The sequence below is a fragment of the Nesoenas mayeri genome (genome assembly GCF_963082525.1).
Source record: "Nesoenas mayeri genome assembly, chromosome: 7".
Classification (NCBI taxonomy): domain Eukaryota; kingdom Metazoa; phylum Chordata; class Aves; order Columbiformes; family Columbidae; genus Nesoenas; species Nesoenas mayeri.
Window position 1 is genome coordinate 5,657,488 of NC_137551.1, and position 27,652 is coordinate 5,685,139.

Below are 27,652 nucleotides of genomic sequence, written 5' to 3' on the forward strand. Positions count from 1 at the left end.
ACTATTGAATTCTCAAGTTATTTCTTGCAGAACATTCAAAAAGCAACACAACGATCACGTACTATTGAAGTAACTTACTCTTCATTTAATGCACACCTACGGCTGGTGGGACAGCCATATTTTCGGAGAGTCTGCGTCAGTTCTTTGTACAGCGTGTCAGCCAGAAGATGAGGGATCCCTTCCCAGGCCAGGATGAGAATCACAATGACAGCAGTTTGACAGTGGTGTCCTGCACGCTGACGTACCAAGCACAGCAACTTCTCCTCATCGCTACTTCTTCGTATCACCTGGAAGAATAATGCTGTTTATTCTTAAAAAAGCGCAGGAAACACGTAACGTGTTACTTTTCTCCGGGATACAAAAGGCCTGGAGAAATACACAATGCTGCTGCCCAGAGAGTGTACATCAGCAAGCAAGACAGGAACAGCATCACACGCTCATCTGTGGCGTTGAACACAATTTTGTGTTGCCTTGTTACCTGTAGAAGAAACAGCAGTACATTTTTACAGGAGGAGTAATATTCTAGGTGTTCTACACAAACAATAAAGAAGATATGGATGAACAGGAAAATAACCACTAGGAGGAAATAATTGTGAGATAACAGATTGACTGCAAACCTAACAGTTACCTTAAAAGTCATACTGAAAACATACTGCCAAAAACCAGAACGTAGGTACATAAAAGCACATTGCAAAAGCACATATATACCTGGGTTACGATGGTTACCAAGAGTTTCGTGTCATACAATGGTCCCCACCTCACTAAGTACAATTAGAAGAAAGTGATGAAAATAAACCATGTTCCTTAGTGAAGGAAGCAATGATATTCTTCAGAACACATCCCTAGACAACCTACATTAAAGTCCTTCACAGAGCGCTGAAGTTTTTTATTAAACTGTATGATATACAAAGCAATCTTTGTCAACCTTATCCATAAAACACAAACACAGTGTGGAACAGTGCAATATACCACTGAATTAAAGAAAAAAAAAAGAAAATAAACTAGACAGTTCTACTCCCATATTTTTTTTTTTCACAATCTGAAATGGAGTTGCATTGTAAGACAACCAAAAAAATACATTAAAGCTAGGTACTAAACTTGTGGTTATCTAAGTAATTAGTACCATCCAGAAATATGACTACAAGCTGTGTACCACTTATGAAGATTTTCCCTGATGTGCTTACAGATTTCTTACTGGTTTTCTATGTAACAGATCTAGTAAGGCTTTAGTTGACCAATCTTTTATTGAATTATTCTTTAGCTGTCTCTAGTTTACTTATTTCTATTTGAGTTTCTGAAGCTTGAAATTACTGGGGATGGTTCCAAGATCTCTTCACCCGTAAAATATTCCCAAACCATAAAGTATTTTAATCAATTGTCCCCCTATTTCCTTTATGGAAACATCACACTAAATTCATACAAAAGCAACACCGTCTTAACCATGTCAACAGTAAGAGTAGCATATATAAAATCACAGCCTACAGTTGAGTTCACTTTATTATTTTCTTTTCAGTGTGCATTTGACACAGTGTCCTCCTCAGTAAGGCAAATGGAAGTACTATACTGCCACAGCCACCGAGAATATGGTAATAATGCAAATTATTAATCAATTCTTAGTGCAATAATTTAAAATGTGTATTTGTTTGCTACTGGAAGTCTGCAAACATAAACAATAAGTACACTGCAAATTAACTATGAAACACTTAGATGACAAATATTAAGTTAAATATGTAACAAATAGAGCAAGTGCCTGAATGCTTCCTCAGAATGTGAACAATCCACAAAACAGCTGGCAAATATTATGTCAAAAGTTATTTTGGTCCCTAATGCATTTAAAAAGAAGGACAAATTAAACATTTGTTAAGTGGTGGAAATTTAAAGCCAGGCTTTTAAATTGGGAATATAAAAACTTTTCCCCTGCAATTACTTTTCCATGCAAAATAACCATGACTTCTCAGTGACTCACATAGAAAAATAACACAATCAACAAAACAGACTTGGAATAAGTTTCTACAGTATTATGTAACTCTTAAATGTCATATGGTCATCTTTTTGTAGGTGTGTAGGGCCAGATTATCCCTGAACTCATTTTAGCAAGCACTGGCTGCCATCAGTACTGAGAATCCATCAAAAGATTCCCACATTAACAACAAATAATCTGTTCCAACTGCAACACAGCACTTCTGGGAAGCGACAGCCTGACAAACTCCCTCATGATGATGTTTGACCACTACCCTCCAGCCTTGCTCTGCACTCACAGTAACTGGGCATGAAGTGATATGCTGTCCACCCCTCACCTCTTCGCTAAGAGAACCCCATCTGGCACAAAAGGAAAAACTGAAATGGGACACACCTCCTTTCAAATAGCTTTCTGATGCACATACATATTTGGACACACAAAACCCCAAATACGATCCTCGTAGGTTGCTGATTTGGGCAGGATGTTCATTTAATCTGATCGTTTTCAAAACAAAGTTTTGTATATCCCTCCTGTGCTGTAGTTGGGCACCCACCACTACCACTTTCTGTCTCACATCTGTTCTGCATTACTATGGCTATCCACGGGTCCTCCTTATGAGCACATCTAAAGGAAGACAGCAATTCAAGTAATTTATTTTATAAGCTAGCCCAGATATTCTCAAATGGCAGAATCTGAGAACATAAGCAAGTAGTCAAGGTGAGCCACAGCCAGCACAGAAATGCAATCAACAAGAGCTACTATGGCAACAGACCACAGAGAACCTGTTTCTGCTCAGAATTAAAGCATTAACACAAGAACAGGATGAGGTCAGAGGAGTGGGCTGTCCAGCCTTGTGCTCATCCTGATGGTGACTGACAGCAGGCGCCTATGGATTGCACAAAGGCACTCAGATGCAGAGACGCTTCTCAACAGCCACCACGCACCCTCCAGCGCCTGGTAGTAGCCAGAAGACATGCTCTGCCCCAGCTCTGGGAGGATTTGCCTTCTGTGTGTTTGTCCACTCCTCAATCTATGCAGCATTGTACCACCCTCTACATTCCTGGGCAAAGCTTAATTACAGACTAGGTGAAAGAAAAAACATTACCTTTTCTTTGCGCTGAGCTCATGTTCTCTCACAGCTGCATAATTACATTTGATGGGGTTTCTTATTGCTCCTCAGTAAGTTTTTATTGCTCACCAGTGTCCTTTGCTGTTTTCATCACTACTGAACACTGAAGCTGATGTCCCATGGACTATTATCCCAAGAAGTATCACTCAACCTAGCATCACCACCATGAATATGGAAGAACAACACTCCACTTTTTGTGTAACTTCATATTTATCAAGTGACTTTTATCTATCATTTTGGCAGCCATTTGTTCTTGATCACAAGGCCTTCCTGCTCTTCACAGTATCTATCCCTCCTCTTCATTATCCTGAACAACTCTGCATCATCAGCCGTTTGTCACCTCAGTGTCTCCCACTTGTTTCAAATAATTTCTGAATTTACTGATCATCAGTAAAGTTATGCTGTCAATAAAACCTGCTTCAGCTGTCCAAATGCTTGAGTTCTACTTACTTGAATTATTTCTTTTAGATTGTTGAAGCAACTGTTTCAACCCTTGGAAGGAGCTCTAGAACAAGGAATAAGTACACTGTGAATAAAAATTACAATGTCCTTAAACATAAGCCAGTCTATCTAAATTAGCACATACATGACTTATGTAAGCAGCTAAGAGCCAGACAGCAGAAGCTCCACATACCAGATGTTGAATTACCACATGGATAAGAAATTACTTTCCCATTTAGGATCACTAGAACAGTTGTGTTAACTCTAACGTGATATAAACCAGACACCACTAGCAAATAGTACAAAATTGTAATTGTGAGTTAAATACACTGCTATAAATTACTGGATTAAAAAAATAAAAATAAAAAAAAAAAAACACCAACAAAAAGGTCCTTTTTAGGTTTATTTCATCCCCATGTAGTTCCACTGCAATACTCCCTCCAGCTCATTCTGAATTTCTTCAGTAACACAGCTATATCTTCGTTGCAGGATATTAGTAGCTGATTTTCAAGTAAGAACATGATTTCATTGTTCACTATAGTTTCCTGAAATAGCCAATTCATTTAGAAAAGTTTAGCTCCAAATCTTCTAACCTGCAGATTTGGCCACCATGTGAAATCCACGTATGGAATTCTCTCTACACAGGACAAGATTCTCTGCTAAGCTACAATTAAATAAAAATCTATAGCAGTACAAAGTGAGAGCTCGGTGCTGTTAACACCTGCTGCTGTTGTAGCAGGTGATGCTGTCTAACAGGAAGCAGGAGAATGTTCTTGTTTGCTACACAAATGAGTCTGCCCTGCTTTTTCCTAATTCACCCCTACACACATTAAACCACATTAAACTCTTCTTACTGGACAATGTTATACCCTTCTATTCTCAGCATGTCTAAGAGGTATTAAAATGGAAATAAGTTCCACTTCCCTGAATTCTCTCTTCTCAAGTATTACCAGACGACAGCAAAAGAGTTAGCACGGAACAGTTATCACAATACTATGAAGTTACTCAGATATTTTACAGGAATATCACTGAAGTGTGACATCTGCAATCATCTGCAAACACCTTTTTCAAGTTGCTACCAGAAGCAGTATTATACTGTTTACAAATGAGATGACTGCAGTATATACAGGTTAAGTGATTCTTCTATAATCATACAACCAATTCTGCTGAAGTGAGGACAAAATTAAGGTCTCAAGTCCCAGCACCCTCTTACCCTTCTTACTCTCTCAAACTCCCCCTTCTTTTGTATCACAGGCAATGGTAAACTGCACTTTGTATGACATGGGTGACAATAAGAATCTACTGTTTGTCCAGAAATCCCATTTTTGTTAATTAAAGTAGTGATAATAGCAACTTATATGTTTGCTCTTTTATAATACTCAACTTTGTTTATCTTGACATAGCTTTTTGTTTCATGTTTACTCTATGAAAATTATTTGTGTAGTTCTTCATATTAAACAATATTAAACCACTTTTATTCACTTCAGAAACCATGTGAAAGTTTCTAATAATTTTGAATCTCAAAGCAATGCAGCACTTTAAAAAGAATGGCTTTACTTTAGATAATGTTACAAACAAATTTTTTGTCCAAAATACACTTCTTTAACGCTGTACTTAGCAGGTATGACTCCTAGCTAACAGTGAAAATAGTGCCTGCACAGCTATAGTACCTGTCAAACACACTAATTTAACATATTACAACATCATGGCAAGACAGTGATACTCTAATATAATGTTGTCCAAAAAGGTAGACAAAAACCCCAACAACCACCTCTCCACATGCCAAAATTCATTTCCTCCCAGACTTCTCCTACAGAGAACATAATTTAATCATAAAGACTGTTTAATAAATTAAATCAAAGCCTGAAGTACAGTAAGCTATTTAAAGCAGAATGGAGCTGCACATTCTACTTAAACATGTAGCTGTGGGACAAGTCAGTCTGGGAGAATTTACTTCAAAGTCCTTTCCAAATACAGTTCAAAAATTGCCCATTCTATCATGTTCCAAACAGCATGAGAGCTCTCGGTGCCGCACCAGAGTTCCTGTCCAGCGGTTACAGCAAATCAGCACCGAAGAGTCCGCTCGCGGGTGCCCGACTCCTGCTCAAGGGGTCCTGACATCCCAGATGATTCATAACCATCATCCACAAAGCACCTTGCCCATTTGTCAGTTTATTTTAATAAATTACACATCTCTTCTAACATCAACAATAACTTATACGTAGAGTGTCCAGAAGCTGCAGTAACAGCTCAGTTTCCTTGCTTTTTCAATTCTCATTTTCAATCACTTTCTCAACTCAAGCTGAACTAGCAAACCGAAAAAAATCATCTCTGCATCTGCTGAAGAATCTGTTGTTATTAAGGCTCATTCAACACTCAACAAATTGTAGTCTCTGGCATTTAGCTACACATTTGTATCAGTTCAGTGACCTACGGAATCTTGGTTATGAGAGTGTGTTATCTAAGCATTACTTTTAAAGAACTGATTAGTTTCAGTGGCTAATATTAGATCCAGGTCTCTACAGGACTGTAATTTCAAATTTAACTATATTTTTTAAGTGTTTGCAACTGGGTTTTTTATGCATTTTTAATCCATCCATATTTTTAATTATTTATATATGCTACTAGCACACAACCAACACTACAGGAAACATAATAAAGATATGTCAAGTTTTAAATATAAAACCCCAAAAGGATAGATAGTACAGAAGCAAAATAAACTACTTGCAAAGGGCATAAAAGCCCCATAATACTGTCTTTTCAAACAAATTAAGGCCACCAGCAGGCTAACAGAATCTGAAGGGCATGATTGTCTTGATTTACAATACGTTAATACCAGAGGGCTTGAAGGTTACCAAGAGGATAACACTTTGTAAAGAGACCTTAGAAAAAATATGTTGATTCAGTGATCACATTAGCCTGGTATCTGAGTGATCACACAGGAAAATGGGATGCACAGGGAGAAATCACATAAACTCTTCCGCAGTGAAGTCACAGCTCAGTCACACTGCAAGTCTTTCTAGATCTCCAAAAGCCATCCACTAAGGTCCCTTAGTGAAGGCTCTCTTGGGACAAATGAAAAGACAACACATGAAAAGACACGAAACAAAAGCTGGTGTCTCTTTGATGGGAGCTCTGTACAACTGTGTTGAAGCTTGTGCTCTTCAGCATGTTTGTTAAGGGTAAATAAAACATTTGTTGATGACACTAAGGGTAAATAAAACATTTGTTGATGATACTAAGCAATTCAGAGTAGTGAAGACAAGTACAATCTGCAAACAAAAGGAGGAGTTCACACTGCTGAGCAGGCAGTCAAATGGCAGATAAAATTCACTGTAGATGTGCATCTTTAATGCACATGCTGAAAACAACTCTATTTTTAGAGATGGCCTCGGAGCTGGCCATTACCATGCAGGAACGAGAATCTGGCACAGTGATAGAAAGTGCTATGAAAATGCCAAATCACTGCTCTACAATGGGGAAAAAGCAAAAAATAACTGCTAGGAATTACTGGGAATAAAGCACAAGGCTGAAAACGTTATGCCAGCATTTCAACTCCTAGCATAAGCGAACAAGAAGGAAAAGAAGAAATAGAGATGGCCAGATTCATGAAAGGCAACTAACTGAACACAAATATGCCACCTCCAAGCTCAGGAAGCCACAGAGCTGTGAATTACTGGAAACTAAGGGAGGCAACAGCCCTGGCTCTTACACCTTCTGCTATTGCTCAGCACTGGAGACAGGACCTCGGCCAGAAGGACCTCCGCCCAGACCTGGTTGGCTTTATCGCTTCTTATCTCGTCTGTATTTGGAGCTGGAGCCTTAAAAATTACATTGCAACTGAAGACAACAGATAGCAAAGGCAACTTAGTTGATCCAAGCCAACATCCACTGAAACCAGGAGAAGGAACACAAAGGAAATGGGTTTAATCCAGAAAATGTTAAGACCCAAAACTGGCATCCTCTGAGGTCAGTGACACGTCATACCTTTGACTTCAGTGCAGCAGGATGATGCCTACAGTGAGTTACTTGTGAACGACTAAAACATTCATAGACCATTTCACATAAATTGAGGTAATTGTAATTTACCAGACATACTGTAGGCAGGGTAAAAACAAAATCAAAACAAACAACAACAAAAAACCCAAAACAGGGCAAATCCATTATCAGCTAAAGCACTGATAAAACAATGGGACCAAGAGGAGTCAAGCCACTTACCACTGGCTGGTTATAGGGTACGCACAGTAATATGAAACTTTTGAGCTACTAAGAAGGACAGATTGGTAATTTCAGTAATTCAAAAGGTTTTTTTCTTTAACTTACTATGAAGAAGTATGATGAACTTGGACCAAAAAAACCAGCCAAACTAACAAAAACAAACCAAAAAAAAAAAACAACAAAAAAAACCAACCGCAAACAAAAAACCAAAGAAGAGTACACTTACCCCGGCATATGTCACAGAACAGTAAGTTATGTTTTCTCTTACACTGATATCCATACATTTGAAATCTCTGGCAAAACTCTATTAATTCTATTTTGACATAAAAAATTACAAGATACAAATTCTGATGCAAAAAAATCCAGAGGTCAAGCAATCTCCTCACTGCCGCATGTAGCAAGAAAAATAGCAAGCTGCTCATCTTCACTGCACACAGTTTAGCTCATGTGGGTGTCAGTCTAATCCTTACACATACAATTATCATAAGGTTTCAAACCCCAGATAGTATTTACTTATAGTATTTAGGTTCAACTAATTCTTGTCCACATCCAGAGGGACAAAGTATCACCCTAAAATATAACACATCAAAATACACACATGAGACAGATGTTTATTTCTTCTCAAAAGAAGACTGAAAGAGAAATTATGCAAATTTATGGTAACCTGACATCTAAGGACAAAAACATCAGCTCCTTTTGAGGAAAAGAGTCTGTCTCAGTAAATGTTTAACACACTAGGCCCATGCTCGAGGCCGCTTAAGCAAAAGCAATTTAGGAGGGAATCAGTGTTATGAAATGCCGTGATAGTCTCTGTGCAGCTGACGGAGCCTTGTGACTGCAATTGTCAGAGAGCACAGCGAGCTTTTTCCATATGCTTTCAAACAAATTTCACAATTATGTTTCTTTGGTCGTAGCCAAACATGTTCTGTTATAAGGATTAAAATTAGCATCGTCAATGAAAAGTTAGTGCAACACAAGTTAAATGAACATTAAAGCTTCCTCTCGCAAAGACTTTACATATAGAGATGTGAAGAATCTAACTAACTGGAGATCAGGTCTCCATACCTTAAAACAGCCTTTTCTTTGTGCATCCCAGTGCTCTCTGTTACATTGCATACACATGTTCGACACCTACAGCCACACAGATATACAATAAACTCTACCATTTCTGTTTTACATAAAAGACAGTGTGTGGATACTGGCAAAAAGAAAAAACAAGGTTAAGAGTTAGTCTTAAATGCCTTCTTCCTTTCAACTGCTCACAACTGTTTCTAAGATAAGATCTTTAACTCCTGTCCTCTTAAAACAGGAGTTCTTTCAATCAAATCTGAAATTCCTAAGTACACAAGTACTATGACACAACACAAGTATGTATAGACACAGGTACTTTAGAAAGCTTCCTTTAACTTAGAAATGCTTCTAAAGAATCACTAAGACAAAATTATCTAGTGAAATCAGGCAAAATTAATTGGGAAAAATGGTTCAATATGATCAACAAACACATTCAATCGTAATTTCAGAGCTCCATTGTGGTGCTCTCACCAGCAAGTCTCTCAGGAGCCCTGAGCGCAACAGCATGTCCATCTGCACAGCAGAAACAAGTCTGTTCCACAGTACACTGTAAACGAGTAAGTGATAAGTCTCCGTGCAGCTGACGGAGCCTTGTGACTGCAATTGTCAGAGAACACAGCGAGCTTTTTCCATATGCTTTCAAACAAATTTCACAATTATGTTTCTTTGGTCATAGCCAAACATGTTCTGTTATAAGGATTAAAATTAGCATCGTCAATGAAAAGTTAGTGCAACACATTAAGAATACCAACCCCAAATGTGGATTTTATACAGGATGAAACAGTTCTACAGGAGATTTCAGTTATTTCCTTCCCTCTTTTCTATTGAACAGTCACACTGTAACAACTGGCAGACTTGGAAAAGCACTAATCCTCTTTAGTTCTAAACTGGCACACAAAAAAGTCACTGCTGCATAAAACAAGATTGGAACTCAAGTTAAATGAACATTAAAGCTTCCTCTCGCAAAGACTTTACATATAGAGATGTGAAGAATCTAACTAACTGGAGATTAGGTCTCCATACCTTAAAACAGCCTTTTCTTTGTGCATCCCAGTGCTCTCTGTTACATTGCATACACATGTTCGACACCTACAGCCACACAGATATACAATAAACTCTACCATTTCTGTTTTACATAAAAGACAGTGTGTGGATACTGGCAAAAAGAAAAAACAAGGTTAAGAGTTAGTCTTAAATGCCTTCTTCCTTTCAACTGCTCACAACTGTTTCTAAGATAAGATCTTTAACTCCTGTCCTCTTAAAACTGAATGGTTTATTTAGTTGAAACACATAAAAGTCATTCCATTCTTTTTGGGTTCGTTGTTTATGACATCATTCATAGACATTCATTCAGGCAGAAAGGGACCTGGGGCTACTAACTGGCAGGAAGCTCAACATGAGCCAACAGTGTGCCCAGGTGGCCAAGAAGGCCAATGGTATCCTGTCCTGTATCAAAAATAGCATGGTCAGCGGGACAAGGGAAGTGATCCTTCCCCTGTACTCTGCATTGGTGAGGCCACACCTGGAGTACTGTGTTCAGTTCTGGGCCCCTCAGTTCAGGAAAGACATTGAAGTGCTGGAGCGGGTCCAGAGAAGAGCAACAAGACTGAAGGGACTTGAACACAAGACCTATGGGGAGAGCCTGAGGGAGCTGGGGTTGTTTCATCTGGAGAAGAGGAGGCTTAGAGGTGAACTCATCACTCTCTAGAACTACCCGAAGGGAAGTTATAGCCACGTGGGGATTGGTCTCTTCTCCCAGGCAGTTAGCAGTAGGACAAGGGGGCACGGGCTTAAACTCTGCCAGGGGAAATTTAGGCTGGATATTAGAAAGAAATTCTTTACGGAGAGAGTGATCAGGCATTGGAATGGCCTGCCCAGGGAGGTGGTGGACTCACCGTCCCTGGAGGTTTGGACATGGCACTTAGTGCCATGATCTAGTAAATGGACTGAAGTTGGACCAAGGGTTGGACTTGATGATCTCTGAGGTCTTTTTCAACCCAGTCGATTCTGTGATTCTGTGATCAGTTTTACCATCTTTATTTCTTGGATGCTGATTTGTTATTAAATATTAGCTGAAGCAACATACACATATGGGATTCCTTTCTGAAAAGCAGTTTATGTATTGAGTCTAAAAAGCACATTTTGAGTGTTCCAAACATAAGCAGTAAATGTTTAGCAGGCAATACCATTTATGTACAATATGTAATAACCTTATTTTTGTCATGTAGTTACAAACATTAGTCTGTTCTTTCAATCAAATCTGAAATTCCTAAGTACAGCAATATTTTTTATTAACAACTAAGTTCTTCCATTGTTTTCCAAAACTCAGTTTACAAGATTCTCAGTTTACTTATCACCTCCTGCAGTGGTTTCAGCAAAGATTAAGGACAATCAATTCATTCCAAGCTCTCCCCTGGAGCTTGTGTGTTGCCTCATTTCCTGGCTCCTATGAAGCAACGTGAGACAAGACTTTCGTGAAACCTGTCACCATAACATTTACATTTCGAAATATTGAGTTTGATTCCTTATAAAAAGTAATTAAATCCATGGCATGAGATTGAAATTCCTCACCCACCACACTCTTTTCTTCTGGTATTCATACAACTGAGAAGCGTTTTAAAAAATGGTACTGGGTAGTTTTTTAACTCTCCCAAGGAACCATCCCCTTCTTGTCTTTCTTCAACACTTCCCAATAATATATTTCACTTAACACTCCAACTTTGAATACTGTCAGGGTCTTCTTACCCTTGATTTGGCAATTTCTATCAGCTCTATTAAGCACCTATTTTTCACACTCATTCAAACCACAGCATAACATATAGCACCACATCCTAAATTTTAAAAAATTGCCTTAGCTTCATCATTCAGACAGACTTGTAAATCAATTAAATGAAGAACCAGATCTTCATTAAAAATTAATTATATTTAAGATCAAGGACTGCACGTCATGTGATATTTAAAAACCACACAAAACAATTTTTACTGCTGTAACATAAAAACTTACCCACTTGGCAATCGGACACCCCTGAGAGCTTTTTCCTTCCTTTCCTGTATAAACCACTACCTCTATTCTTACAGCGCTTCCTTTTGCTCCATACCTGCATTAAAAAAAGTTCAGGAGTGAAACAAACTGCTGTAAGACCACATGAAAACAGGAAACATTTTCAATAAAGCAAGAAAACAAAATATTTATAATGTCAAAAAAATAGTTTTAAATTTAAAATCCCATTTCCAAGAGTAATTTTGGACATCTCTCTTCTGATAACAAGCTTCTACCACTAAGGAAGCATTATTTGGGGAAGCAAATGCTATCTGCATGTAAATCCTAGTGTATTTAGTCACTAGTGTGACCATTCTATCCAGTTTGTCACAGCTTCTTTGGATGTAGGACACCAGAAAACCTAATTCTGCCAGCTGCTGATCTCCATCCTTCCTGTTGAGTTCAGTGGCACCGAAGAGCACACTGCACTTGAAATTCAACCCTAAAGCTGCAAGTGCTCAGGAAATACATATGAGTTTGGAGCTTAAATGCTAGTGTCTCCTCATGCACATCTGAACAGGAAAACACTTTACAAATCAGTACTGCAAAAGGTTTGGAAAAACAAAGCTAAACACAGCACCTTATTTTTCACAGCTCATCTTCTTTCCTGTTTAGACAGTCAAAAATACTATGAGCATTAAATGCTGCATTTTCCTCACCTGTTCTCCATTATTTCTCTCACAGCAGCAACACTTGGTCCTGTCCCAAGGTGTGTGTAATATGGGCCTTCATCTTTCTCTATAATTTGCTCTGTAAGCAGGTTGAGAAAATCAAGTTGACACATACAAAATTTATTTATCTCACTACAAGTAAGCTTAGAAATGGTTTACAGAAACATCTTCCAAATTAAATTACAGTACATAAAATTTGACCCTGAAATGTAATGAATAAAGACTACAACACATTTTATCCTCAGAGGCATCGAAATTATTTTGTACTTGTTTCCTCCTATTAATCTGCTAGAATTTTTTCTTTATGTTATAAATTAATCCTAACAGTAGTTATATTTTCCATTCTTTACAAATTTTCACTATGGAAGTTAGCATGTATTGACTAAGATTCCCAATATCCTTGTTGGTAGGAAAACATTATTAATTCATTTTAGACAAAGAAGAAATGAAGGAAAAAAAAAATAAACCACACCACAAAACCAAAACCCACAACTGTTAGTAATACTACAGAAGAGAAAACATAATCTAGGCCTCTTCACTAGCACTCTGTTGCTTCAGAACATTAAAGCAAAGATGAAACAATCTGCCTGTGTACAATTTAAGCCTCTAACTTGTTTTTCCATCTGTGCACTTTGATAGTCTGAAAACACAGTATGTCTAACACCATCAAACAAACTGTATCTGCAAAACCCTCAATACTGAGTTTGGTCTGACATCTCATCCGGCAAGGCCAATTATTAGGTACATGGCCTCACCTGAACTCCACCTTCTCTTTGCTCTCTGTGATGAGAGGCATCTAGAAGCCTTTGACATGGGCTCTTCATGGCCAACTCACATGAGTCATCAGGACCAAAAGTGACAGCAATGAGACCACCCACAGCTACACCCTGCCGCTTATCTAACAGCATTAAGGCAACAATGACAACATACTGGGAATTTTTTGCCCAGCCCATCTCAGGCATAAACTACTTCTAGGCCAGAAAAATCACAATCTGATATACTGCAGATAAATTCACAAAGAGCTCAACTCAGCAATGACCAAACAACAAACAGAAAAACACCTTTTCCTCCTGGGTTTAAATTGAAATAGAGAATTTAAACCTGCCAGTTACAATACCAAAAATACTCATTTCTGCTGTGCATTGCAGGACCAAAGAGCACCAGGTAAGTCACAGAAAGGGAAAAAATAACTTCCTCCCATTTCCTAAGGGTGAAACACTGATCCTTCTGCAACAAAGTGTCAAGTACACTTCCCCACATTAAAAGCAGCAACACGAACACACCTCCCTCTGAAAGGCACAGTCAAAAGTTCGCAAAAAGACTTACCAACACAGTCACAAGTTGGCAATTCAGATTGTCCTTTTTTTGTAGGTGTATCTATTAAATTTTTTGTAGGGGTATCAAGGAACTTCATAGGCGATTCAAGAAAACTGCTGAGTGTGTTTTTTGCTGGAGAACACCCTGAGTCACCTGTGCTCTGTGGGTGGTCAGTACCCAAACTGGTTGACGTCAGGACCGTCACTTCGCCCGCACACTCCATGTTCCTGAGAGCTTCAACAGCACCTGGTACCTGGGCCCCACTGCGGGGAACAGGCAGCACCTGTGACTTAGGATCTGCTTGTTGTTTGACAGCACCCAGCTGAATGCAGGCTTTGTCTTCACTACGCACTTCGTTAGCTCTCGGGTTCAGCTGGTTAAAAGTTTGAGGCAAAGGATGCATCTGACTGACATTCGCTGTTTGCTGTACCTGAGAATTGCATTTTTCTGTAAACATCTGTAGGTTTTCACTTGGTCTGTTCAAAAAGGATGCTGTTTTCAACTGCGAAACAGCCAGAGGATTACAGGAGGGCAGGTCGCTGTATTGGTTACGAGCAACAGCTTCATTTTTCAGTGGATCAATGCCTAGTGGGTCACCAGAGCCTGCAGCTTTGATTTGCTCATTCACTACTTCACAGCCAAAAAACTTATCTCTTTTTTTCTCTTGTGGTACCTCAGGTAAACATCTATGAAATTTTATCTGTGTTTGTGGGAGAAATAGTCTAGTTTTTTCTTGTGATGCTAAAGTACTTTGATTCAGTGCTCTCTGTACTTTGGTTCTTGGAGATTTTTTTTCAGACGGAGCTATTCTGGAGTCCTGTGGCATGGTTTGACCGAGGCTATGCAGTTTCGATGATATCCAAATGTCCTGTAACTCATTATGCTGGCATGACAACAGCTCTAGCTGGTTTTGATTATTTTGTTGATAGCGTGCTTCTTGAGGCTTCTTTTTGTGTCTTGGTTTCCATGGTACAGCATTTCCTTTTTTATTTGTTGGCTGTTTTTGCTTTAACAGTAAGGAACTATAATTATGCCTAAAAAACACAGATTCTTTTTTCTGCAACACATCTTGGTTATATTTTGGCTGCCTCTCTTGCGATATTAGATTAAGCAGTGATGCCTTTATGTCATTCTTCTGCTCTGGATTTGTCTGGTTTGATTCAATCAGTGCCGCAAGCTGAGTTAGTTGTGTAGCTACATCCTCTTCATCCTGGCTGTGAATTCCTCCTTCCTTAATCAAAGAACTACCTTCCAAGTTCAAATCATTACAGGCTGGCTTTTGCTCTAACTGGCCAAGACTCTCAAATTTGTTACTCGTTTGCTGGGCATTACATGAAGGATTGCAATACCGTGCAAGGGCAACTGGATCATGAGTATAATTTTTCTTGGCAGTATATCCTGAAAATGACTTTGCATTAGATGTTAAGCCAGATAAAGTTTTGGTATCTCTCGAAGACAGCTGTAATGTATACATCTCACCAGCCAGACTGGCAGGTTTATCACGCGATTCAGAAACTGAACTTTGGCCATTGTACAACACTGCCTTATTAGGGAGCAGCTTCTGCGAGTGAGTGCAGTGAGCCAAGAGCTGTTGCTCATTCTGTAAGTAAGTGTCTTTGATTTCTTGTAACGCAGATGTGAAGGAGGATGAGATCTCCCTTTTAGAACTATGGAGCAAGTTGGAAGTTGTTTCTTGTGTACAATCAGTACTTTCCGTTTTAGTTGGTGAAGTTGTTTCTAACGGGGCTTCGGACAACTGTGTTAAAGCTTCGATAGCTACAACCTGCTCTACAGTTAAATTTCTGTTTTTAATCAGGGACAAGAAAGTCTGCTGGAGGGAAGAGTCCTCATGCTGTGTCTCTGCATCAGGTACTTCAAAGCTGTCCTTCCCTCCATGTGCTTCCTCTTCAGGTACTGGAGGACAACACAAGCTTTCCTGCAGATCCAACATGGAACCTGTCTGCAAAACTGACTTAGAGTCCTCAAAGATGCTGCAAGTGCAGTTTTCCTCTTTCATTAACACACTTCCTTGTTTTTCTGGGTGAACACAACCAACAGTTGTCAGAGTGTTTACTATATTATTCAGATTGGGACCCTTCATCCATTGCATATGGGAGTTGCTTGTCAAATCCGTCCTTTCCTCTACAGATATTTTTTTCAGTGAAGTGACTGCTTCCGGTGGTGAATAATGTAGGGTTTTTATGCCATTTTTGATGGTCTGTGCAAATACTTTTTTTGGCTCAGCTAACTGACTGGGAGAGACTGCTCTTTCACTGTCTTCTGTGTTTTTCAAGTGTTCGTTGCCTGTCACAGTTCCATGGATATCTCCATTGACATGGACACCAAAATATGGCTTCTCGTTATGTGTCCACTTCTCAGCTTCTAAGCCTGTCATTCTTTCTTTCTCCTTAGACTGCACATTTTCAACGGGTATTGTTTGGTTTGTTTTCACCCTGTATTTTTCACCATGACCACATATACTGCATTCCATGAGTTCTGGTCTGCGGCCATTTACTGGTTTGTTTTCTAAATTTGCCTACAAAATAAGAATAATAAAAAAAATTGTTGTAACAGCTGTTGAAAAGCATTAAAAATAAGCATAAGATTTACAGCAATTAAAGCCTACTCTGACAGTTAATGAGGAATATCCCAATTAAGCACAGGCACAGACATCGAAAAAAAAAAAAAAACAGGAAGTCATGAAAACCCATGAAGCCTAAAGACCTACCCACATTTATAGCTATTTTTCCTCACTGTTGAGGGGGCAGAGGAAGAAAGCACACATACATGTTGATGGTGGTCATGGGAAGACTAAAGAAATGAATGAACAGATAAGAGACCTTAGCATTTAGAATTCGACCTAAAGACTCAATTTTTAATGAATTTGTGTAAGCAAATGAAACTGTCCCTTAAGTTCAAAGCACTGAAATTGAAAAGCTCATACCACAGACAGTTTGGTAGCAACTTGGTATAAATACATCAATTTGGCTAAACCAGTAAACTGATACAACACTCAGTTGGACATTCTAGCAAGAATTGCTGGTTTTCAGGCTTAGTTTGAAGGTTTTTTTTTAAAATGACAAAACCTAAGCCAAAATGGATAGTAAGCCAAGTAACTTTAGCTCACCTCAAAGCTAACCACTAAACACTGTGTTCAGCTTCTGTATTTAGATGGTAACTAACAGTCTCATGTAAGCAATCCTTAACAGCATCTTAGTAAACTTTAAATTCTAATATTTGGTTAAATATATTCTTCATCTTCACTGCTATTACACAATTCATGTGGTTGAAACAATATCAAAATGTAGACAGCATCACAATACTGTGTCCTGGAAATAATATGTATATAGGTCTTATGATAGTATTATGGATACAAAGTAAGTTATGCAACTTAGGTTGAAAAAAAGGGAGGAACTCCGGCAGAAACATCAATAAAGGCAGGAAGCCAATTTTTATTATGTTAATCAGATTTTATTTTTATTTCTTTTAAAAATAATTATAAGTCACAATAGACCGTGTTGGTACTTAATCCTATTGGAACATCTAAGAGATATTTAAATGACCCATAGCCTTAAGCTCTACTTAGCAAGAAAACCAGTACTGTTTTTCAAATCAGATATAAGCAATACAACTGGTTAATTAACCATACACTGGCACAGTACATCTTAGAAGTTCCCAGAAAATAGCACCCCATTTAATATAAAACAATCAGCCATGGTTTTGTGGTCACATCAACTGAAGTGCACAACCTTCTCTGAGAAAATAACTCTGAAGAAGAAATGCAAGACAGATTTATGATAAATCATAATGATGGAGATGGAATTGCCAGAAACCCCCAGGCAAAACAAGGCATATGGACCCAGCTCCATCTGGAGCCCAGTGTTCACCTCGCAACTGATTCCCAAAAAAACCAACCTGGGAATCCATAGCACATCCTAGATGCTATGAGAGGCATCACAAACTGTCATGGAAATGCTATGTAAAAACACGTCCAGCACCTCTGCAGCTAAGTCAAACCTATGGAAATCACATTAAGAAAAAAAGATACCTTATTTAACGCTTTTTCATTACACATAGATACTGACTAATGGTCTGTGAGCCTGAACTCCCCTGGATCCTGGTGACTTTCAATCAATGATGCACAGACCCAGGGGAACACTGAGCAATGTCTAAGGCATCTACGACAGTGGTTAAGCAGGTCTGTGGTTAACAGGGTATTTTATTTTTCCACACAAAGAATAAATATCATTAAATCAGATATATATTTTTTTAAAATCAAACTTTCTTGCATTTGAGCATGATGTTTTTTCTCTTATTTTACTGAGCTGCAATTAATTCTAAAAAATATCCTTTTCTTTCCTGTTACTAGTCTTTCCAGTGGCCTTTTCTGTTTAATAGATGAAGTTATTGTTTCTCAACACAAGAAGAAATGCAGACATACTAGCAGGGGCAGAGCTAATTTGATTCTTCTCAATGTAAGTCCAGTAGACCAAAAATAATAGCTCAGCAAAAACCTTTTACAGCTGAATAACCTAGGAGCAACCTACCTTCAAGTCCTGAATCGGGACTCAAAATTCCAAGCAAGAGTCTTAAAATTCCTGGAAGCTGAGCACTCAAGTCTGATCTGATTGAGTTTTAAAGCTTTTACACAAGTGTAATGAAAAGGTGAAGGATAAACCAGATCAACAAAAGTAATTTATTCTCTTGCTCATTAAGGAGAGCACTACTCTATCTAGAGACATAAAACATTAACACATCATGCTCGAGCTTAGACTCTGCAGTAGTTAGTGCTATTAGGAGAGGAACCGTTGAGTAGAGTCTGCTGTAGCCATTGCTGTATTAAACTTCAACCAGACATCTCTTAAATATACACACACACACCAATTCACTCTGTTAGCTAATACTTCTGGCACACATGAAAAGCACATAATTTCATTCTGAAAAGGGTCAGGCTGCAGTATTAATTTTTCTTTTAATGCAATTTGCCTCTGAGATAATACAAAGAGTACATCAATTCACAATCAAAATATAATGCTAAAGCCACCCTAAAGACACTTTCATATCTTCTGTACAACAGAGAGCAGGTTTGTCTCTTGTTTCAAACCTCTATAGGTGGCAACAACACATATTGTACTAAGGGACACAACCAGAAACAATCACTCCCATAAACCAGAAATAACAGATCATGCCTAGATTGATACTGATAAAATGACTCTGGGAGCAAGTCATGACAAGGTACATGATAACCAATGTCACATCCCCCTAAATAGCTCTCTCTGCAGGATTCTGCCCAGGTCCCCACAAGAATGCAGTTCTCAACAGATCAAAAAATGCTTGCACCAGGATGACCCGAAAGGCAGTTCTTCCAAGGTCACAACATCCGTCAACCTAAAAGGACGAGTGGGTGAGAAGCACTTGCACTTTGCATTTCTTTTCCACCACAGTGCAATGGGTAAGTTTGGATCCTGCTGCAGCATCTGCAGCCACGTAGCCAGCCCCACATGCCCTTCCACATTGGCACAGAGCTGGCAGCTCCTCAGAGTTCAAATATTACAACAGAAGTTTTCTTTCAAGAAACACTGGGAAAAAAACCCAAACATATTTCATTTAACATTCAAACAGGGTGTTTTATTCATGGTCCAACTGTCAGATGTCACTGCTCCACCAAGAGATAGGAAAGCAGACAACCAGCAGCAATTTTACTCCTGTGCAATTTATTCCCTAGCATCTCTGACCCAGGACACGCAGAAATGCAGCGGAATCAAGGACTTTCACTGTACAGGGGCAACATACAGGGGTAAGGAGATAAAGTATGGACAGGAGATAGGGAGACAAGAAGCACAGGTGTGGAGAAACAGTTGCATATGCTGAGTGCTACATAGAAAGCCACGCACTGGATAATGCACAGGTGGGAAGCTGTGGGAAGCACACGTCACCTCCTAGGCACAGCCAAGTTTTTGTGCATTCCCAAACGAATGCAGATAATAAATTTGAGGATTAACTATTTAAGACTGCACTGCTTCATGTTTGACTCCCGTACTACAGACAACAGCACCATGCTGTAAGCTGCTGCCCAAGCAGGGTTTCCAAGCAGGCTGCAGCAGAGAGCAAAGCAGCCGAGCAGGGGCCAGGCCAAGCTGCAACCTGGGGCATGTTCCCAGGAACCTCAGCAGAGGGAGAAAGCAATTACCATAACACACAAAACAGTCTCTTAGTACTCTTAGTATACTGCACTTCTACAGTGGCTCAGGTAAGGCACACTTTCTATAGGTCTTTGTGCAGACAAACAGATTGGGGCCCTTTATTAATGTAACACAGCCTGCGTATATAAGATACTTGGTTTCTCAAGAGAACAGTGTTCACAGATGGGACTGAGGGACAGGACAGGTAATAATTCTGCATTTTAGAAGCTACTGAAATCAAAACTTCTACTCTTTTCAAAATGATGTAGAGAAGTTTCAGTAGAGAGGCTGGTTTATACCAAAACTCAGAGGAACAAAAGGTTCTGCAAACACGGAGAAAAATGATGTGACCTGGGACACACGGCAGAGATCACTCATGACACCCAGGCCTTCCTGCTGGGATCCCCCTCCCTCTCAACTCCCCTGCTCCTGAGTATCAAATCCACTAAAGCCACCAACTTGAGCATCACAACAGGTAAAATTTCACACTGGATGTTAGAACAGCTAAAAAGTATGCTCTTGTTGATAGTATTTTTTTTAATATATATCTGTAGCGACACCAGCAAAGAACATTCTCCAAACTACGGCTTAGCTCTCTCCCTCTCAGTTTCATCTCTATCTATATCCTCTTTGCTGTGTTCTTCAAACACCAGGCAGCTCACCTACCAGAAAAGTTCCTTATCTTGTTTCTCCATAGGGAATTTCTTCTCTTCATCTTCTCTTCTACACCATTACCACAGTCCTCCTGCTCACCTCGTGAAACAACTTCAGCGAGATCACTTACAAAGAGGATCTACAGTATCAGACCCTAAAGGATGCACTTACTAACAAAACCAAAAGCTGTAAGATATGAATTCTGTCTCTAAAGGCTTCAAATGGTCACCCCCAGAGAAGTGTATTTATTGGATTACTACTTGGACACAGGTGCTTTCAGTCACAAACTCAAATAACTGTTTCCAACATCTCTGTGCTCTGGGTTGTGAAAGCTACAAACAGAAGCACGAAAAAATACAGAGAAGGACATCCTGTTCTCTTACACAGGCATCCAACAAGTGGATGTGTTCACAAAGAAAATAACCCCAAACATTACAGCACTTTTTCTGGCACAGAAGCAAACATAAACTAGCATAGTGCTTGGTGGTTTTTGCTTTGTTTGGGTTTGGTTTGGCTTTTTTTTACTGGTGTTTTGAATTTACAATTTGTCTTCAACACTAAAACCAAGCACTCAAAGAGACACTGGCAGCTCTGGAAAATACAACACTCAATAAAAGCCACAAAAGAGAAATGATACAATCAGCAGCAACATGTATTCCATAACACAACCTTCCCCTAATGTTTAACTCTAATACAGAGATGAAAGAAATTCAGTCTCCAAATTTAACCATCTAGTTTGTGTCTTGTGGTCTACTCATTTATGACACCATCACCACAGGATTAAGAATGCACTGTCTGGCCCTTAACTGTAAAGGAGGAATCACCAGTGTTTGTAATGGGGTCTTCAGGAAATAGATCACAGCTATACATAGCATTTTGAGCAGTGATGCTAAAGAACAGTGAAATACCAATAGAAAAATAGCAAATAACTAAAACATGACATGATGCTTCCTAAATTAACTGGCAAGCCAGCTGCACCACACACATTTCAGTACAGCTAAACATGACTTTGTAAAGCAAAGAGAACTATATTTCCAAAACGCAAGTTTCCATCTTAGAAAGCAGTGCCTTTCAGGAGGATATTAACATGGTCAATAATCAACTCTGCAGTAAGTATAGAAACTCCTATTGTAACTTCATGGCCAAAACAGTTAGTGAGATTCTTGGGAGCATAAATAACAACATAATTAGGAAAAGATGGGCTGTTTTCTATCCTGTACTTGGCACTTTTGCACCTGCTAGTGGAATAAAGCATCCAGTTCTGGCATACCCAATTCAAGTAAGACATTGATATGCTGGAGAGGGCTTGGAAGACCATGAGAATGACAAAGGATTGAAACATCTTGAAATGAAAGCCTCAAGTTCACTCTCCACTCTGCAATTTACCAAAGTAAATTGAAAAGCCACAAACTGTGGCTATGTGGAAGAGAAAGCTGATAACAGAAGGCTCCTTGTTCTAGCAGACAAAAGTATAATAGGACTCAATGACTTTAAGATGAGGCCAGAGAAGTCTGGACTGGAACTACAGTGCACATTCTTGCAGTGGGACAGAGAAATGTAAAGAATCTTTTAAGCATGTTGTTGGGTGCTTTGGTGCACTTTTCACCCACGGGAATTTTTAAATTCAAGTTCTTTGAAGTACTTCTAAAACACGATCCTTAACCCCAATACACTGATACAGCCTTACCTCTCAGGATGTGAAGCAAACTGGTAAGTTAATAATTTTCCTACAGTTCCAGTGCAGAAAAGATCTGAACTGCTAAGGTAACCACATAACATTGCCAGTCCTATAATCTAATCAGGAAGATACTAAACTCCTTAATTTAGGGCCTTAATTTAGTTTAAGTGTCTAACCATGTGTTGCACAACCAACTATATTATTTACAAGTTGCTACATACTGGTAGCTGCTCTCGGATACACACACAACCGTAAGTTAACAGCACTAACCAGCCCTCACACACATATATGCCTCATTTGTCCCTCACTCTGAAATATCAGCACAGGTCCCAAATACACATTGTAACAAATCTAAACATCTATATATTATGGGTATATTCTAGCCTGGTCTTAAAGCTGATGAGGAGCCACAAGACTAAAAGGAATAACTACTACTCTTTAGCAATAGAAAAGTTGTGGACAGGTATGTCAGAGGAACAGCTAAAGGTAAATCAGATAAAAGAAAGAAAAACAATCACGCTGATTACTTAAGCCACCAAGCTGCAAGGCTGCAGCAGTATTGAGGATTTTGCATCTCTATGTTTTGCTTATTCTCATGAGGAAAAAAAAAAGCCTATAGAAGGGCAACCGATGTTTCTCTTCTGTCTCTACTAGAGCCAGCACACCTATGGTTTTAAATAAAGCTCAAAGTGGAATTCACACTGTATGTAACTTCCACTTTCTCTCCACAGGAACACCAACTCTCATTCCCATACTGGAATCACAGCAACGTTGTCCTGGAGCAGCACTGCAACACTGGTGTTTGCACTGCACAATTCAGACAGTGACCGAATGTCACAAAAGAAAATGCTTTACATTTTTAAATATACAGAAATTTTTCCTCTTATTCACAAGTTCAGCAAAATTTATATTTTAGGTAAATTAAACGTATAGCATCAATCTACTACAGAGTATCAAATTATGATATAATACAGACAATACCAACAAAATACTGATTAAAAAAGGAATTCAGTCAAGACACAAACCACTCAATTTTAAGTCAGCCTTGAAAAATCCAAATATTCCAAAAGGCTTAACATTAAAGCTATTAGGACAAGGATAGCCAAATATATTCTATATACTAATTCTACATAAGTTAATGAAAAGTGATTGTTGTTAGTTCCTTATACATTATTCCTGTTTTCTTTTTTCTTGATATTGGTTAAATCCCATGTATTTGACATTTAAAAAGAAAACACCTTTGTAAGAATGCATGGATTCTTCTTACCTCCTAAGCAAAATCCTATAATTACAAATTTGGTTTAGTAGGAATTAAATCTTTTGGTCTCTACATAGGTGAGGCTTCTACTAATGTCAATGTGGAAGTCTGCTGCAGTACTATCTACTAAAGTAACTTCCTTGTACTCAGTAACACTAAATATAAAAATCTTGTTGAGGAAGCAGCACGGGGTCCTGAGGAGGAGGTGGTGGACAGGAGAGGGAGCAGCACTGAAGCGACGGAGCATTTCTGCGTCCTATCGCAGGAGAAAGTCGACAAGGGAGAGGCTTCAACTCCCCCAGAAACCGGCTGGAAAAATTAAGGACTAGAAAATTACTAGAGTAAGATTAATAATTTACAGACCATTTACAACAGCCTTCTTTGTTACAAGTCCATTAAAAAAATGTCTACATACATGAGTAGTCTCAGCAGTACTGTACAAACAAAATACAGGAGTGCTTCTTATGTTCACGTGAGCGCATTCTTGTGGAAGTGCTGGAAAGTTTGCATGTGGAAGCATGCAACTACATTACAGCCCTGATCATGCCTGCTCACATCAAGTGGGGTGCATGAACCTATCAAGAACAAAAAAAAAAATTGAATCCCATTTAGACAGACACACACCTAGCTTGAAAAGTCAAAACTAGAAGAACATTTCTTTAAAAAAGAAACACAGATTTTTTTTAAAAAAACTAAGTTAACAGGTAAGTTACTTATTTTTAAAAGTTTATGTAGGCTACTCACATACCAAAAATAAACTCTCCTTATCAATAAAAGGGAGTAAAAAGGCATATTAAGAAACAGGCAGACACTTTCAACCAGTACTCAAAGCAATTTTAAGGTGTATTTACTGAATAAATACATCTCAAGGTGACAATGTCCCCTTAAAAACACAAAGAATAAGGTAACTGTCTGGACAACATCCTTTCTAATGTATTAACACTGTTCTGTCTTCTTCCTCTGTAAAATTCCACTGCACTGCAATTCCATCCATTAACTGGCTCATATCTTATTTTAAAAGTGGGGGGAAAAAAGTAATAAAATTTTATTTATTCCAGCTAAATATTCTGGCAGATATTTTGCACTAAAAATATCCACCATAATTTAGAATAGATTTCAAATTCAGTTAAATCCATGCTCACTCAAAGTATTGTCATGAACAGTAGCAGTTAGTTTAACTCTTGTTAACATATATATGATCAAGAATAAAAAGGTGTATTTTTAATTTCCTTAAGCAGCAGAACTAAAATGGCATCATAAAAGGGTAACAGCAGGTCTGCCAAACTAACTTTGTATTTTCAAGTTGTTTTTGAAAAAAATACTATGCTTTGTATGTGCAGAGGAGTAAAATTAGGAAAGTGTTCAAGTATATATTTGTAGCTTTGATGGAAATGAAACTTTCAGGGTTTCTAATATGATGTTCATAAACAAACCAACAGTTCTAGATACTGAGTCATCTCTGGCTTTCATTTGGCTTAAACTGAACAATTTTACAGAGTTAGCGGGCACCACTGGCACTTCACTGGCCACACACCATCACCATTATAGTGTTTATGCATAAACACGCAAACAGAATCAGTCAGAGAACAAAGAATGTGCGTGCAGCTATAATACTCACTTAGCACTGCATATATTATTCTGGATCTCTCTCACAGTCTGTTCCTTTTTCTTTTTTTTAAAAATCTCCATCAATGCAGCAAACATCTGCAGGCACCCAAACAGCACCCTTGACCTCACAGCACTCACTAGAAAGATCACAGACTGTCCTTCTCAAGCTGTACCTGATCTGTGGGAGGTTTCCTCACTGGTGCCACTGCTGTCTATACCTGATAACTGTACATTTCCCTGACAGTATCATGTTCAGCTGTCCCATTCTCCTGAGTTCTGTGTTAATAAACCTGCACATGACTGCAAACTTCTCCCCAGTGTTGAGGAGAGGTGCAGTGCGCTGCCCAAACCAAGTGAAAACACTGCTGAATGGCCAAAAGGAAAATGACAGTAAGTGCGGAAGGGGGTATAATATGCCTTTTGAAATGCAGACAAATTAATTTTTAAGTATGAATCCCTTCTATAAGGACTTTCCATTATCAAGAATAAAATTAAAGAAGTGTCTGCTTAACTAGAGAAAACACAAGCAGTAAGAAAAACCATGAGTACATTCCTTCCTTAGTATCCATTACTATGAACTCACAAAGACTCTCTATTCAATGAGCATTTGCTTGCTAGAAGTGATTAATATTTCAGATGTTCTTTCAAAATAAACATGGGGAACCTAATACAGTATTTATGCTGCAGAAGAATTTCCTAAGTGACTCCTCCTACAATAACCAGAAAGAAGCACTAAAACACAAGTGTGGAAAATGACAGACAGTAAATGAAAGGTAGAGTATAATAGTATATATCACTTTTAATGTTTATATCTGTCCGATCTGTTTTCAACAGGAAAGCACTACTTATTTTCATCCTATACAGAAGAATTAGAAAATATGCTGGTCCTAAGAAGAACAGTTAGAAAGAGTGCTAGCCCTCCAAGTAAATAAACGTGCATCTACAAAAACTTAAGAGAATGAGAAAAACACTAATTCTATGTATTACTGGAAGGAAAAAAAAAAAAAAAAAAAAAAAAATTACAATGCTATTTGAAGCAAAATACAAAGAAAAAATTATTCTGTTAAAACTTCAAAAGTCTCACTGGTCAGATGCCCTCAATCATTCCTGATCATTAAACCAAATGTTAAAGTTATAAGTCAAGAGATAAAACAATTCCACTTTACGTAGCAGTCCCATCAATAAGAGAAGCCAGGTTAAGAAAGTCAACATACCAGAATGTCATATTTCTAAAAATGCCCTTGTAAAAAAGTCTACAAATTATGCAGCTTTTTTTAAGTTTACTGCAGGTAACAGGGAACTGCAACATAACTCAAGACGACCAACCTCCCTCCTCCCCTCCAAATCCCCACCAACCCAAACCCAGACATTTCATGAGATACCTTCAGATGTACCACACCTTACTTGGTGGGTGCAAACAAACTCTTACGGAAAACACTTCAGCACCAAAAAATAAATACTAGAAAACACAAATAATATCTAAAACCAAAGAAGAAATGTTGCAGAATCAATTCAACAAAGTAGAAGTCATACCACAGACCAACACAAGTCCAGTGACTAACGTAGGATAGTACGCACATACACAAAACCAGAAAACCCTTTGCCATTTAAGAGCCAAGGGAAAAAACCTCTGCAGAAGGCTTTTTGGGAAGCAGAGGAACAACAGCATCATATTTCATTGCAACCTGCTCTGCCATCAAACCAGAAACACTGGCGAAATGAACTCAAAGAGAAAACTCTTAAGACCTACCATGAACCCCCATTGTGGACAGATGACTGGTACAACATATCCAGCTACCAACCTCCAAAAAAAGATTTTTCACACTTTGACAGGCGTCATACCAATTCCATGTTACAAAAATAAACTACTCACAGTCATTTTGCACACTACTATCAACCAATCCACACAACACAGAGAAAGAACACACGTTGAAGTTTTAACTACACCTGTGCGCTGTTACAAAAGCAGAAGTAATTAAAATGAATAGTTAGAAGTATATCCATGATTTAATGACAAATGCTAATTTTTAATTAATTTATTTATTTGATGCAAGAAAAAAAAACCATACTTGCTAGCGTTGTACAATGGCAATTACTGTTAGCACACAGGGAGCTGGTTTGAACTACTACGCACACATGAAGAGACAGACACCCTTGAGGTTGGTCGTACTTGCAAGTCAAACAGGTTATCTGCTCCTTGCCCAACTTTAACTTTTAAATTTGCATTGTCTTACAAAACTCTAACTCTTTTAAGTAAGTTTATGTAATGAGTAACAGTGATGACAAAACTGATAGGAAACTGGAAAGTTTTCAAATAAAATTACACTATGTTCAACGTTTATGAAATCCACTATTGTCAAAGAACTTCTGAAATTTTAATGTACTGAAACAATACTAAACTACCTTGTATTACATTTAGCTAGAA

At 38.4% G+C, this 27,652-nt stretch overlaps 1 protein-coding gene across 1 annotated transcript in view; it reads right to left on the reverse strand.

Moving 5' to 3' along the window:
- TET1 (tet methylcytosine dioxygenase 1) overlaps nt 1–27,652 on the reverse strand; it is a gene marked incomplete at its 5' end in the record, with an annotated part of 53,410 nt that overhangs the window by 16,396 nt on the left and 9,362 nt on the right. Inside the window, 4 exons of the mRNA XM_080347798.1 lie at nt 79–287; nt 11,824–11,917; nt 12,519–12,609; nt 13,857–16,383. Coding sequence (XP_080203924.1) covers nt 79–287; nt 11,824–11,917; nt 12,519–12,609; nt 13,857–16,383 — 2,921 coding nt within the window. The remainder of the gene's footprint in view (nt 1–78; nt 288–11,823; nt 11,918–12,518; nt 12,610–13,856; nt 16,384–27,652) is intronic.